Source organism: Pristis pectinata, chromosome 2, assembly GCF_009764475.1.
Source record: "Pristis pectinata isolate sPriPec2 chromosome 2, sPriPec2.1.pri, whole genome shotgun sequence".
Lineage (NCBI taxonomy): Eukaryota > Metazoa > Chordata > Chondrichthyes > Rhinopristiformes > Pristidae > Pristis > Pristis pectinata.
The window spans coordinates 111,295,558-111,311,345 of NC_067406.1; the positions used below are offsets into that span (position 1 = coordinate 111,295,558).

General features: G+C 40.6%; 1 protein-coding gene across 3 annotated transcripts in view; it reads right to left on the reverse strand.

Annotated features, from left to right (window-relative positions):
• Window positions 1–15,788, reverse strand: part of slc10a7 (solute carrier family 10 member 7) — a 187,179-nt gene that overhangs the window by 38,866 nt on the left and 132,525 nt on the right. For 2 of the 3 annotated variants that reach the window (XR_007955873.1, XM_052010338.1), the window contains exon 7: window positions 9,476–9,559. Coding sequence is in view for 2 of the 3 variants with exons in the window: in XM_052010338.1 (XP_051866298.1) it covers window positions 9,476–9,559 (84 nt within the window). In the remaining variant the exon portion in view is untranslated. Of the gene's footprint in view, window positions 1–3,304; window positions 3,499–9,475; window positions 9,560–15,788 lie in introns of those variants that run through there. The other variant, XM_052010340.1, reaches the window with a different exon arrangement.

Below are 15,788 nucleotides of genomic sequence, written 5' to 3' on the forward strand. Positions count from 1 at the left end.
GGGAGAGAGAGGGGGAGAGAGAGGGGGAGAGAGAGGGGGAGAGGGGGTGGGAGAGGGGGGGGAGAGGGGGTGGCAGAGGGGGGGGAGAGAGGGGGGAGAGAGGGGGGGAGAGAGGGGGGGGAGAGGGGGGGGGAGAGGGGGGGGAGAGGGGGGGAGAGGGGGGGAGAGAGAGAGATGGGGAGAGAGGGGGAGAGAGAGGGGGGAGAGAGAGAGATGGGGAGAGAGGGGGAGAGAGAGGGGGGAGAGAGAGAGATGGGGAGAGAGGGGGAGAGAGAAAACTTAGAAAACCCTTTTCTATTTTGCATGTGCTAAAACTGCATTATGTGGTGAACTAACACTTATCAAAAGTGCCTTAGTACTGTGAATTTTCAAATGCAATCCTTATTGAATCATGTTGTCAGGTCCTCTGGTGAAACTGCACGCTGTTCCAGCTTCACTAATAAGTTGACATGTTTCAATGTCACAAAGAGGCCGGCTGTCAGAAGTGTGGTTGCAGTCTTTGGACCCAGCTCTTAAAGGGCACAAGCACCAACAGAGACCACTGCTGCAACTTGGACAGAGTGACTGCTGTGCAAAAAATGCCTGCAACGGTTCTAGGAGAGGGGAGGATGCATAGTGCAAAATTCACAAAAAAGACTTTGAGAGGTAACCTGATGGGGAACCAAGGAAACCCTCCATGATTACAGCCAGGCCATCTTGGCAGAAGGTTGCTCTGGAGATTTAACCTGGATCTGTGTAGCTCATGAGCATGCGCGCTTTGGGAAGACCTGCAGAGGTAACAGATACTTGTGCTCAGATTGCCTCATCCTCTGGGCTGAAGAAAAGGTAAATAGTGTTGCTACCCCAAGTACAGAGTTAGGTGATCTCTCTGCTGCAGTGAGGATTAAACTGTGAGATATGGCATAGATGAAGCCGACAATGAACCTGAAGGTAGGAAGTTGAGAGCAATCATGACTTTGACTTAAAATGTGTGAGCAATCCAGGTGGACATGGGAGCCTTAAGGTCACAGTAGGTCAAGCGTCTCAGTGAGGACTGTTTTGTTGAAGCACAGCCAGCATTGATGGTGGTCCTCAGAGATAAAAGTGGGTCCCTCCAAATCCTGAGTGGATAAGGCCTTGGTTATGAGGGCTTCAATTCCTCCTCCCATGTGACCCACATAGCTGCCTGTGTGCCTCTAATGCCCATGTTTCCTTTCAATATTGTCCAGCAAAAGGAGTGCTAGGTCTAAACACAGACCCATTGGAATTAAGTTTCCAGCAGAGAAATATTCATGAAAGGCTCATTATCAAGTGTGAACTGTCTGCAGAGTAAGCAATGAGGCTGCAGATGCTGTGCAGCAGTCTGGCAAAGAATGAGTTTGACTATACAATTTGGTTTAATTTACATGTTATGCCAACTGTATGTAAATTTAAATTCCATTCATCTTACTCCACTTCTGCAATACTTTATTCGTAATTAAGATTTAATCTAATGCTGTGGCACTTTACAAATGTGTGAATGGCAATGCACCAAAGAAATGATTATTAATACATGGAAAGAGCAGACTTAACTTAAGCTCACAAGATGCATGAAATGTTTCCAAGTATGGTTTTACATGGCATATAAATAGTTCACTTTAATTATAAATTCTCATCAACATGCAACAGAGAAAGACTAGTTGCACATGGACTTAACGGGTCAGAACTTCTACATTTGTATGAAAATCCTAAAATCACTGACGGTTATGACAGGAAATGTCAGTAATCGCAAGAGGAACTGCTGACATTCCCTTCAAAAATCCCACCAATTTTCATTATGGGCTAATATAGGTCTTTATTTGGCATCTCAATCTGTTTCACAGGAGCCATTATTGAAGAAAATTTGGCACTGACCTACTTAAAGGAATTATTAGCATAGCTATGCTTGGTCAGTAGCAGATTTTAAGGAGTATTTTAAAGGAGACGAGATAGATTTAAAGAGAGATTCAGAGAGCGAATTCTGGAGCTGAGCACCTCAGCAGGAAAGTGTCAGCAACAACAGTGCAGAGAATAAAACCAAGGATGCACACAAGGACAGATCTGGATGACAGCAAGATCTCAAGGATGTAGAACTAGAAGAGATTATGAGCCTATGGTGGGACAAAGAAATGGAAGGATTAGAAGGCATGCATGAAAATTCAAAACTGATATTTTGCCAGACTAGGAGCCAAATGGAAGGGTGATTGGCAAACAGGTGAGTCGGGATCCTTTTTCTTACTCAGTCATATGAAATCATATCTGGAAAAGGCAGCACTTATTGCCCTTTGGAAGGGGAATTAACTGACTTTCTTGAACTTCTGCAAATTTTCTGGTGAAGATACTACCAGTGCTGTTACATAGGAAGCTCTAAGATTTTGAACCAGTAATAATAGAAGAGAGGATGGCATATAACTTGGAGGTCATAGTATTTTCATGTGCCTGTTATTTGTCCATCTGGGAGGTACAGGTTATCTAGTTGATCAGATTTAAGTGGTAGTTCCTGAGGCAGGTTGAGCAACAGTACTTTTTTGTTTTGGCTAGACCAGGGCAGGTGAAGAAGTGCTGTCTAGGACTGAAGCCCAAGGTGGTACCTAGCAGCTTTCGTATGAGATTCAGTCCTACCTTGACCTTTGGTCTGATGTTCTGGAGGAGTTCTTGGTAAGAGAGTATATGATCTGGCTTAACAACAGTGTCTTGGTATTGGACCATAAGTGAAGGGTTGGCACAAAACTAGACATGCAGCCCTTTCCTGGCTTTCAAATTGCTCACATAGAAGACTAAATCAGTCTTGGCAGTGCTGAGTGGAGGCCTTCATTTACTGACTTATTTTCAGAGGACATAGATTTTATCTGAGTGTTTCCTCAATGTCCTTAAGTTCTTTAGCCTGTCAAACCTGGTCCCTGGTACATATGTTGAAGAGGCTGGTGCCAGAATGATCCCTGTGGGGTCCATTATTGATTATGTTTGGGTGGCTGATTTGATCTCTGAGGTGCACATGGAACTGTCATTTGGCAATATGGAATTATTAGTTGTAGGATTTTCATACAGAAATGCTTTTAGAGGTTTTCAGCAGCATGCTGTGTGCCATACTGTTATCTGCACAACAGAGGTCAACAGACATGGCTTCTGTCTTTAGGACATCTAGAAATCTGGCCTCAGTGTGAGAGAACAATGACTACTTGAAACAGTTACACTTGTGTGAAAACCTGTCTGTTGAGAGGGAATCAGTGCCTCTAGGCCAGGGATCAATCTATTTAAAAGGGGCCATTCCAAGCTTTATATCTTATTGAGAGCAGGGTGTCAGGAATGTAGCTGTGTGGATCATTAAGCAACTTCCCTGGCTCGACGATCTTGAATTGATGTCAGATGCTTGGAATGGTTACAGTGCAGTAGATGTTGGTAAGCAACTTTGCTAGCCACTTTCTTCCCTATGTCCTGATGTTCTTCAGGAATTCTGGACAGATTTTGTTGGAAGAAGACAGCAACCTTGGTGTGGTCCTCCTATTAAAACAAGTTTTCAGATTTGAAATCCTGAAAATTAATGTTGTTGGTAAGGCAACCAAACTTAATTCTTGGGCTTTCAATCTAAGCTGTCAACCCAATCAGAAGATCTATAGGATGCATGACAGCAACTCCCAAAGGTTTTCCTAAGAGCACCTCACAAAGCCATAATCTCTACCACTTAGAAGGACAAGCATTACTGGCACATGAGAACACTACAACTGTTTTCACTTGTGGGCAGAGCAAATTTAGAGATCTTCAAATATTAGATTCTGAGATTCAAGTCATCAAGAATTCAAATAAACAATTTGCAATTCAAGAATATTGCCTCTGGATCAAAATCCTGAAATACTTTAAATTTAACAGCACGGTGGAAGTGCCTTACCACGAGGAGTGAATTGCTCACAGAAGCAGCTCATCTGTACTTTCTCAAGGGCAATTAGGGATGGGCATTAAATGCTAACCATGCCCTTGTCCTGTAATTATATAGAAAAAGATGAATCAATAAGTTCAGAAAGTGCAGAATTAGGGGAAAATGGATAGACATCTGGCTTCAGGACATAAGGGATTAAGGTGGGATAAAGGATAGCCCCTGAAGTGTCAGAGAGTTGGAAATGGGATGAATGCTCGGACTACTGTGGTTCACAGCTTATGTTAATGATTTAGACTTTGGAATCAAAAAGAAAATTTCTAACTTTGGTTAATACTAAATTTGAGTTGGGAGCGGGAAAACAGCCAAAGCTGAGGAGGGCGTCAACAAATTCAAAGTTACTAAACTTGCAGAAAGGACGATGCCAATCTGAACAGCCAATCTTGTGGAGCAGCAGCACCCTGTAGTACAAGGCTGAGCAGGGAGTAGACTCAGTGTAGTTCTGACCCAGAGTTGCATGATACCTGAGACTGAAGACAAATTAGGGTGTAAAGCTTTAGGCTCTGTCAGAGCATTGTGCTTGTTTTTTTAATTTTTTTAAATAACTGTGTACAAAATAGTGAAAATAAAAAAAATAAAGAGAATTAAAATGTTAAAGTGCTCAGAAATTAATAAATGCATGGAAGTACAGTAGATAATTTAAAAAATTACATTCCCTGTTCTCTATGTCAAGAATCTCCATTTGGATGAATGGGTTTCCTAATTCTACATGACTGACGTAGGAGCAGATAGACGGGCAATGCTGGGGAATCCCAACAAGACTGGGTTAAACTGTTGGACTCCACATGGAGTTTAACAAAGGAGAGGGGTGACAGATGCAATCTGGGAAATGCAAACAGTTCTGTGCAAAAGTACCAGCATTTACCCTTGTAGTTATCAGCAAGTTTGGGATTTTGGTGCAAATATATAAATGCTGAACTTATTAGTGAAGGTCTGCCACTGATTCCCCAGTTCCAACTTCTGTGGAGGAACATAAACTTATTGAATTCACTGGCACTTAAACTGGGAAATCTGTTTACTAAATCTAAAGCACGATCCTCAACTCCACTCATCTGAAGGACAGGAACTGACACAAGGAAGAGTAGTAAAAATAAGGTTAAGTAACTATTTTAAATTGTGCTTGTTTCAATGTTTTTTAATTATCCACGTTTGGCGTTTTCGGTATTTTTTAGAAAAGATTTTTAATATGACTTTTAATAGTTTTAGAATACTCCTGAATGTTAGGAACATCTAGAAATTCAATAAAACATTTGCTTTGATGCTTGGCAAAGCCAGTGGTATGGCCAGCTGTCAAAGTTTTTGTTACTGCCATTTCACAAGAAGAGTTGTTCTTACCTTTGCTCCACCATGTAATAGCAGTTAGGTACATAAGATCCTGCTGTCTTGCAGGGCTCATCATTTTAGATTCAGATTTATCACTCCAGAAGTTCAGATAATCAGATAAGTGCACAACAAAAGTTACCTCAATGGGGAGTGCAGGCAGTGAGATGCACTGGGCATGTTCTAGCTGATAAATTTCTTTGAGTTATATGATTATTAAAATTGAACAAAGTCATGTGCTTCAGTCTACAAACCCATTCTTATGATCCCTAATGAAGCTTATGCCTGCAATTATTTGAATTTTTATTTTGTCTTTAAAAACTGAAAGAAAAGAATTTTTCTCTATGAAATAGGGAATGGTTAACAACTGCTTTGAATACTAATCTACTTGTTTTAGAGATATAGGTCCCCCACAGATAATTTCAAATCTCTTCTTGTTAAGTCAAGAAGTCATTTGAAAAATAAATAAGAAGCAAGCCGTCACACAAACCAAGAAAGTGAAGTTTCACAAATAAGAATAAACAAAATGACAGAAATGCCATTGTGATGGTGATTGCCTACCACCAATAGTTTTGTTAACTAATGTATGAGTTGTCTTAAGATATTGTATATGTATATTTATTGATAAAAAAAGAAAATATCTTTTGTTACACTATTTTGATACCTATGAAAACTTTGATTCACCCCACCTGCATTCAACTTCCTCCACGTATCCCAATCAGATCACTCAAGAAAACTCTCAAGTTTTGAATTTTTTTTTAAAGCACAGAGTGACATCACGACTGGCTTTGTTCAGGCTGGCCAAAAATAGAACTACTTGGGTTACATCCAGCTCATGGTCTGGGGACTAGTGAGTTACAGTTGTACAAGGGCTCATTCAGGTACCTTTTGAATGTGATGAAGGTTTCTAGCTCCACACACTTAAGGTGAAAATCTTTCTAATCCTTACAATAATGTCCCCTCTTCCAAGGGAAAAAAGATTATTCCTGTCTACCCTAGGCTTTTGTAATTTCTGACATCCCATTTAAACTGTCCTTCATTTCCCCAACATTCTCTTTTTTTTCCAAATTCCAGCAACTGTTGTGCTCTGCACCTCACTGTTCCAGCAATATTTTTTGTACTCCAGCTCTCATTTATCTCCTTCTATTTGCACTCCTCCAGTTAGCTCAGCTGTGATTAATAAGTATTCAGCACCCTCTCTTACATGACACCAACAACACTTGTCTTCCAGTGAAGCAGCAATTCACATGCACTTCTTCCAATTTCATGTAAGGCACTCTGCTCATAGTGTGGTTTCCTCTGCACTGGAGAAACCAAATGCAGATTGGGTGAACACTTTGCAGCACACATCAGTTCAGTCAAGTGTGACCCTGAGCATCCAATTGCCTGTCACCTTCATTCCCATCTTACTCCTTGTCTGATCTCTGTCTTTGGCCTCCACCTTTTCCAATGAAGGCCAACATAAGCTCGAGGAACTGCACCTCATCTTCCCTCAAGACTCAACATTGAATTCAACAATTTCAGAGAATCAACATTTCCTGTTTGTGTCAGATCTGGACAGTTCTGATGTATGGTCATCTACCTGTAACATTAACTCTGTTTTCCTCCCTCCAGAGATGCCACCTGCTCTTCTGAGTACTTCCAGCATTCTCCTTTATTTCACATTTCTGACAAGAATTGTGTTCTGCATCTCACAGTTCCAGCATTCATTTCTTTATATTTTTTATTCATCTCACTCTGTGTACAGTCATTCAGAGATACTAACTATGAATAACAAACATTTGGCACCCTCTCTTGGGTGGTACCAACACCATTTATGTGATTGGATAATCTTGGTCACTGCCCTACCATAAACATTCCCTTTGTTTTCTCCCCTAACAATGTGCTACAGGCACTGTCACTGTGCTGCTAGCTGGTGATTTCCAGTGGGACTACTGGCTAACTATCAGTACAATCTGGCCCAATAGCTCAGATTTGGTGTCAAAGGTCACTTTACCGTTTGTTGGTCTTTCACTTGCATGATTATTTTTTAATCTTTTGTGGAGCAAGATACTAGAAGCATAATCTGATAACATCATAGTGAGGGAAAACCTTGCAGCTTATACCTTAGCAAACAGCACAACTAATCAGAGAGAAGGACTGAGAAATCGGAACTGAAGAGGTGGAAGAATGAAGAGGTGGAAGAACTGATGGGCAAACTCAATGCCAAATCAGACAAAGAAAGGAAAAGAAACATTGGATTGGAGGAAAAGAAACATTAGATTGCAGGACAAAGGAAAAATTGAAAAGTGCAATGTTTTAAAATGTTTTTCTAAAATCTCAAAACAACTAATCAAAGTGCAGGAATGAGACTCAAAACTTAAAATATTGAATTTTCATTGGTAGAGAGGATATTTAACTCTAACATTGTTAAAAGATACCAAGTCTTGGAACAGCTTTTGTTACTTTCTGTGGTGAGTCTAATTAAATCTACCTTGCTAATATGGGAACATTGAACATGCAATACATGTCAACGGCTATGTCAACAGTGAAGTGTTGTTTTCTCATAGCTAACTGCAGGGTAATGCAACTCAGACAACAGCTGTAGATTCATGGTTGACCCCTTAAGGCTGCTGCTCTACTTATAAACGTTAGCGGCTATCATTAGACACTCCACTGTTTTAAGGCCAAAATCTGACTACCATCATTTGAGAGTAATGTTGCTAAGGAAGGGCAATGGTATTTATAAATTCTGTGTTATATGCCATAATGCTTCCATCATTAATCTGTATGCAAGACATAGGAAATGAGTCCCTACACAATTTAGGATAAAGTTGTGAACAACCAATCTCAAACTAGGCTCTTAAATCTAGACAAAATAAACTAAGGTGTGAGGCCATGGCTACAGTAATTTGGGAAACTACATTAAAAGGTATGACAGTAAACAAACCTCGACCAATATTTAAATAGAATACTAGGAGACAGTAACTAATGGGATGCCGCAGAGATCTGTGCTGGGCAAAGCTGTTGACTATCTACATCGATGACAGGGTCAAGTGCAATATAATCCCAGTTGTTGACGGTACAAAGCTGGGTGGCAATGTAACTTTGTAAAGAGGTTGCAGAGAACCTACAGGGGGATATAGGCAGTTTAAGTGAATGGGTGAGGACATGGCAGATGTCATATAATGTGGTGAAATCTTCTTTGTTCAGAAAAAAATAGAAAAGGGGAGTATTTTTTAAATTGTGAGAGTCTGGGGAGGATTGTTGTTTCAGAAACCTGGATGTCCTTGTGCACAAGTCACTGAAAGGTAAAGTGCAGATGCAGCAAGCAATCAGGAAGTCAAATGGCATGTTGGCTTTTATTGAAAGAGAATTTGAGAACAAGAATAAAGATGTTTTACTGCGCAAAAAAAAAGCCTTGGTGAAATTGCACCTGGACAATTGTGTAAAGGTTTGCTCTCCCTACGTAAGGAAGGTTTTACCTAGGGCAGAGAGAGTATAACATAGGCTCACTAGACTGATTCCTTGCATTAGGGTTTTTTTTTGTGATGAGAGATTATGCAGTCTGGAATGTAGAAGAATGAGGTGATATCAATGACACATAAAACATTCTCACAGGTCTTGACAGGGCAAATGCAGGGATAATGTTTCACTTGTCCAGGGTGTCTTGAACTAAGGGGTCTTAATCTCAAAATAACCAGCATCTGATCTCCAGCTCATTCCATAGAGATGTGTTGCAATGAACATGACCAGAAGTCCAGAACGCACTAAGACACTCTGCAGCATACAGGCATTTTTTGATGGAACTACTGGCTAGCCACCAAAGTAATCTAGTTCATCATTAAATACCTCTCTCAACAAGCTTTTTGCTGTTTTATTTAGCTTTTAATTTAATGATTAGTTAAAAAATAGGTACACAATAAATGTCTGAAGATTTTTTTTAGAATCTTATATTTTATGCCAATTACAACTAAATATATAGAAACAATACCATGACTTAAAGCATTACTTGATGCTGTTAAATGGGATGTCGGATTTCCTTGAGCTGAAACTGGTTTATTACTTATTCAACATACACTAGAAAAAAAAGATACATAGATCTCTTTCTTAAATCTATAACTTGATTTCTGCTTGATTTGCTGCATATCACTCATAGACATTCATATTTAAGATTTGGAGAAACAATATCATTACAAGAGAAGCTGTCACACAGGGAAAACATGAAATATCTGTAATCGTGCTTACCTGCCCTATAATGAGTGGAACTACTACAGTCATGAACAGCTGAGAGAAAATGGAAGTAAATGGCACTGCAGATGAAGATCCCAGCTGCAAAATTAAAAATTACAAATAAGTAAAACAAGCCACCATATAAGCAAAACACACTACCTAGGCACACAACAATTACGTAAAAATCAGGAAAAAAAGTCATTATCTCAGAATCAGAATCTGGTTTATTATCACTGATATATGTAGTGAAATTTGATGTTTTTCAGCAGCAGTACAGAGCAAGACATAAAGACATAAAAATTACTATAAGTTACAAAAATAAATAAATAGTGCAAAAGAGGAATAATGAGGTAGTGTTCATGGGTTCATGGACCAATCAGAAATCTGATGACAGAGGGGAAGAAGCTGTTCCTGAAACATTGAGTGCGAGTCTTCAGGCTCCTGTCCCTCCTCCCTGATGGTAGTAACGTGAAGAGAGCATGTTCCGAGTGGTGAGGGTCTATAATGATGGATACTGCCTTCTTGAGGCACAGTCTCCTGAAGATGTCCTCGACAGCAGGAAAAGTTGTGCCCGTGATGGAGTTGGCTGAGTCTACAACCCCCTGCAGCCTTTTGCGATCCTGCACATTGGAGCCTCCATACCAGGCGGTGATGCAACCAGTCAGAATGCTCCCTACGGTATATCTGAAAGAGTCTTTGGTGACATACCAAATCTCCTCAAACTCCTAATGAAGTAGAGCTGCTGGCGTGCCTTCTTCGTGATTGCATCAATGTGTTGGACCCAAGACAGATCCTCTGAGATGTTCACAGTCAGGAACTTGAAGCTGCTCACCCTTTCCACTGCTGACACCATTCCCCCCCCCAATGAAGACTGGTGTGTATTCTCTCAGCCTCCCCTTCCTGAAGTCCACAATCAATTCCTTGGTCTTGCTGATATTGAGTGCGAGGTTGTTGTTGAAACACCACTCAACCAGCTGATCTATCTCACTCCTGTATGCCTCCTTGTCGCCATCTGCCATGCTGCCAACAACAGTGGTGTCATCGGCAATTTTATTGATGGTTTTTGAGCTGTACCTAGCCACACAGTCATGAGTGTAGAGAGAGTAGAGCCGTCTTGATGAGGTAGAGGTTCTTTGAGACCAATTGTGCCATAAGTACACAAACACTCACGCATACACACACACACACACACACACACACACACACACAAGCACACATAATACACAGACTTATGTTGAAGACTAGAGTAATTAATAAGGAGAGTACATGTACAATCTAAAAATCTTAGTAAGACTGGACAAATTACTGCATCAACATCATTAATTTCATCATCTAAATTTCCCACTTAACATTATAGTTACTCTTGGGTTCACTAGACACTTAGGACAGATTTCAGAACAAAGAATTTTTCTTAGCCTATATTTTGTTGAATTCACTGATAAGTCTAAAAATCAAAAAGAGAAATTGGAAGGCAATAATTTGAGATAATTTCTTTATGATTTATCATGTTTGGTACATTTAATACATTTTATTAATGGCAAATAAATAGCATCAGCAGTTTATTACACTTGCATACATTCAATGTGTTTTTGTAGAGGATCTGCATTTTAGAATGGCGCCCTCCGCCTCCTTCACCAATCAAATTGAAAAATCCTCAGACTCTGAACCAGGCAGTATATATTGGCAGAGTGAATTCAATGGCAAATCATATTAAAAAAGTGAATTAAACAAAGAGAAAGAAAGATGGGAAGAGAGAAAGATGACAGGCCAAGAAAAAAAACATAATATCTTTAATTTACTATTTTTAAATAACCTGAAGAAGCAACATTTTTAGTGCCAGGGAATTTGTTTAATAGTAATCAATCTGCTGAAAATTACCATCGCTGGAATGAACAAAACTTATAATATGTTTATTGAGTATCTTTTACTTAAGTGCCAGAACTTTACATCATTCCATATCAAATCTTCTTGCAATGCACCAGAAAACACAGCTTCAAGAGGAGCAGGGCAACATTTCATTATTTAACTGGCTATGTTCATTTGCTAGCGATTGTTCTCATGTTTAATCTTTATGAATTGTTATCTAGAATTTTAATTGATTTTGTCCAGAGTAAAATATGAACCAAGTCAATAAACTATCAAGTCAACAAACCATCACACATTGGCCCCCTCAGCAACCCCCAATCTCCACACTATTTCCGCCCATATCAAGTCCCAAGTCTCTTCCCTCCTCACATCACCCCTCAACTCCCAGAACCTGACCTCCCACTCTGCAACTCTATGATCCCCAGAATTCCAGGCACTGATATCACCTACCACAATCCCAAACATTACTCAGGCCCTCCAATCTCATACCTTCCAACCTCATTTCTTTCAGTGCTGGGTTCTCTCTAATCTCTCCCCTGTACCCAACCATCCAGCATTGCCTGGCTCCCCCAAATTCCACCACCTATACCCTACCACAATCACCAATCATTTTCAGTTATAGATTCCTCATGATCCCATGCTGTTTGCAAAACTGCAATTGTCAGAAGTCTGATCTGACAATAGCAAGACTTTGAAATGCATCATGAATAATGAAAGGAGAAAGAAATAGTTAAACAATTTGATTTCCAAGTCAGATTATAGTTGGAAATTTTATTGAATCCAGGTTACATGATTCAATAATGTGCGTGGAATGGGCTGCCGGCAATGGTGGATACGATGGGGTCTTTTAAGAGACTTTTGGATAGGTACATGGAGCTTAGAAAAATAGAGAGCTATGGGTAAGCCTAGTAATCTCTAAGGCAGTGACATGTTCGGCACAGCTTTGTGGGCCAAAGGGCCTGAATTGTGCTGTAGGTTTTCTATGTTCTATTGTTACATTCAATATGTTATATATAGGTATACTGCGCAATTCACAAATAAAAAATGTAATTTGTTTTTCTATGGAATGGGACTTTAAGTCCAAATAAACCTGGATGAATGGACTACAAAAAAGATGCAAAATTACACCAAAGTACATTGGATTCACTTGGATATTAATTTCAGATCATTGGTTCAATTTCAACATCTGACGGGGGATTGAGTTCAAAAGGCCACGAGGTAATGTTGCAGCTCTATAAACCCTGGTTAGACCACACTTAGAATATTGTGTTCAGTTCTGGTCGCCTCGCTCTAGGAAGGATGTGAAAGCTTTAGAAAGGGTGCAGAGGAGATTTACCAGGATACTACCTGGATTGGAGAGCATGTCTTATGAGGACAGGTTGAGCGAGCTTCTCTTTGGAGCGAAGGAGAATGAGAGGTGATGTGATAGAGGTGTACAAGATAAGGGGCACAGATCGAGTGGACAGCCAGAGATTTTTTCCCAGGGTGGAAATGGCTAACACGAGGGGGCATAATTTTAAAGTGATTGGAGGAAAGTACAGGGGGCATATCAGAGGTAAGCTTTTTTTTATATACAGAGAGTGGTGGGTGAGTGGAATGTGCTGCCAGGGGTGCTGGTAGAGGCAGATGCATTAGGGACATTTAAGAGACTCTTAGACAGGCACATGGATGATAGAAAAATGGAGGAGTATGTGGGAGTGAATGGTTAGATTGACCTTAGAGTAGGTTAAAAGGTCAGCACAACATTGTGGGCTGAAAGGTCTGTACTATGCTGTAATGTTCGATGTTCTACAGTTGTCAATTTATATAGTTGCATAATTTGAGCACAATCTTAAACACAAGGGATCTAGTACAAATTTGTACTTCTCCAAAATACAGAATACAAATGAAATATATATTCACATGCATGTCATACACAATGATTTAATAATGGACCATATGACAGAAGTTACAACTTACTAGCAACTACATCAGTTTTCTTACAAATGCAGTTTAGCAATGATCCCTTATTATTGCTGATCCACATTCACCAATGCCTTTGGTGCATTATACATGGTCCACAAGCCACATCTGGCCACAGGATGGCCAAACAGACCTGCACTCACTGTTGCCAGTTTTTGCAGCCCCACCTCTATCCCATCTGACTTTTTGATGCTAGCTGTACCAGCTGTGGGCCTATCAACAGTCCCTGGGAAGGCTCAACTCCTTAAAAGCAGTGGCTCATGACATTAGCAGGGGAAATGACTGGAGACCAGGAGGAGTGTTGTGGAGGCTGTGCTGCAGCCCTGAGGTAGGACACCTCTCTACTGGGCATCTAGATCCTGGAACTACAGGTCCAAATGAACTAAGGATCTGGAATCCAGGGGTGAGATACTCAAGGACCAGGAGACCCAAAAATGCGACAGCCTGATCACCTGAGCCCGTCCAGATCCATATCCAGCTTTAGCTCTAGATGTCGACATAATTTTACATTTGATATAGGGATTTTCACTATGAAACAGTGGCAATGCTGGTGAGCACAGGTCTATATCACTGTATAACAATGGAGTACAGTACTAGAGACCTCAGGTCTGTAATAATGCAAAACTCTAGTACTTGTGTCCACTGATTTTTCATTGTATGGCAATGAGGTAAAGTTTTGGTGGGCATAGGTCTGGCAAGGTGGAAAGAGCACTGGAGATGTAGCACATGAACCAGAGCAGAGGCAGTAAGTGGAAGAGAAAGAGGGCAACTGGATAATGAGGAGCCATCAAAGAGATAGCAGAGCTGTACTGAGTGCAGCTGTAAGGAAATGGTGAGTGGGGCAATGAGATAGCCAAGAATGGAACAGCAAGGAGATATTGAGGGAGCAGCGAAGAAGCACGAAGTGGAGCAGCAAGGAGTCAGTGAGCAGAGCAGTAAGGAGTCAGTGGGCGGAGCAGTGAGTAGTCAGTGAGTGGAGCAATGAGGGGCCAGAGAGCGGAGCAACAAAGGGGCAGTAACTGGAACAGCGAAAGGACTATGAATGGAACAGCTAGAATGCAGTGGGAGGAATTGTGAGGTGTCAGTGAGTAGAGCAGTGTGGGAAAAGTGAGGTAGCAGTAAGCATTCTTTAAACATGAATAAAAAGTTTAGAATTTGGTGATATACAGTCAAAACATATCTCATGAATGATTGATGGAAGGGGTTTGGATTGGAAATCTGGACCCTCACAAAACAATTGTGCACTCCTGTCTTATCACAAGAAGAAAATCAGCATTTTCTCTGATAACTGTATTCTCTTGCCATGACACAGTTCAGAACAGTGTGTGTGTTTTGGGGATCTGGTAATGAGCATGCAAACCTAGATGCCAATTAGGAACTCAGCATGCAGTTGAATGCGTGTCCACGTAGGTGGACAATTAGGATAAAGTGCAGGAGGAATGAACATCAATACTACTTCACCCAGTGACCAGCCAGAAGTCAACTTCAAAAAAATTAATTCCGCTCAACAGATTATTTGAAGAAGGGACTGAATGTAGGTTAGTTAAAGTGATTTAAAATACAGTTGTAATGTGGGAGGACAAATGGAATAAGAGGACCAGCAACCAAAAAACCCATAGGGTTATCCTTCCAGTCCCAAAGGACCATACAGCTGGGATGGTGGGTGGGTTGGAGGGAAAACCATTCTCTATGTGGGCAGAGGGATGAAACAAACCATCACCCTTGTGCAATTGAGGGCATTATGGGTGAAGAACATATACAAGTATCTACTGGACCTCCTCCCCAACAGCCATGAATTGTCTGTGTATATCTGCATCTCTGCTAAGCACTCATCATCACCTTGCTCTTATTTGTGTCTTGAGCATTGCAAGTCACTGGACATATCACTCACCTAGCCATCTACCATCCGCACACCATAGAAAATGAAGAGGAAGAAGAGGAGGAGGAGGAGGAAGACAACACTATAACATTGTGCACAACACCTTCTGTTCTGCTATGGAATCACTAGTGTTGAGCTTCTCTTGTTCAATTGCCAGATTTTTGACAAACGTTGAAAAATAAAAATCTTTCATGACAGAACATTTGTCTTATTATGTCTTAAGGTGTTTTGCAGCCAATGAAGTACTTTTAGCATGCAATCATTGTTGCAATACAAAATACTTTGCATAGCTGCCCACTCGCCCTTGCAGTATATTGTTTCACCCAGAGTGGTTATGGAGCTCAATCCTCTGAATGACTGAAGCACCATACCTGAACATGCTGGCTGTCAAAGCTGTCAAGTAGTCTAGATTACAAACAAAATAAATAAATCCCCAAAATGCAATTCATGTAAGGGGCTTTGAGGGAAAACAACAAGAATGAGAGAACTTTAAAAAGTTGGCCAAAACATCCACCTCTGATCTTGTATAAAGTAGCATAATTGACAAGCTTTGCAGTCTATTTTGTCTCCTGTCTCACCCAAGAGATAAATTTCTGACATCTGATTGAGATGGAGGGCATT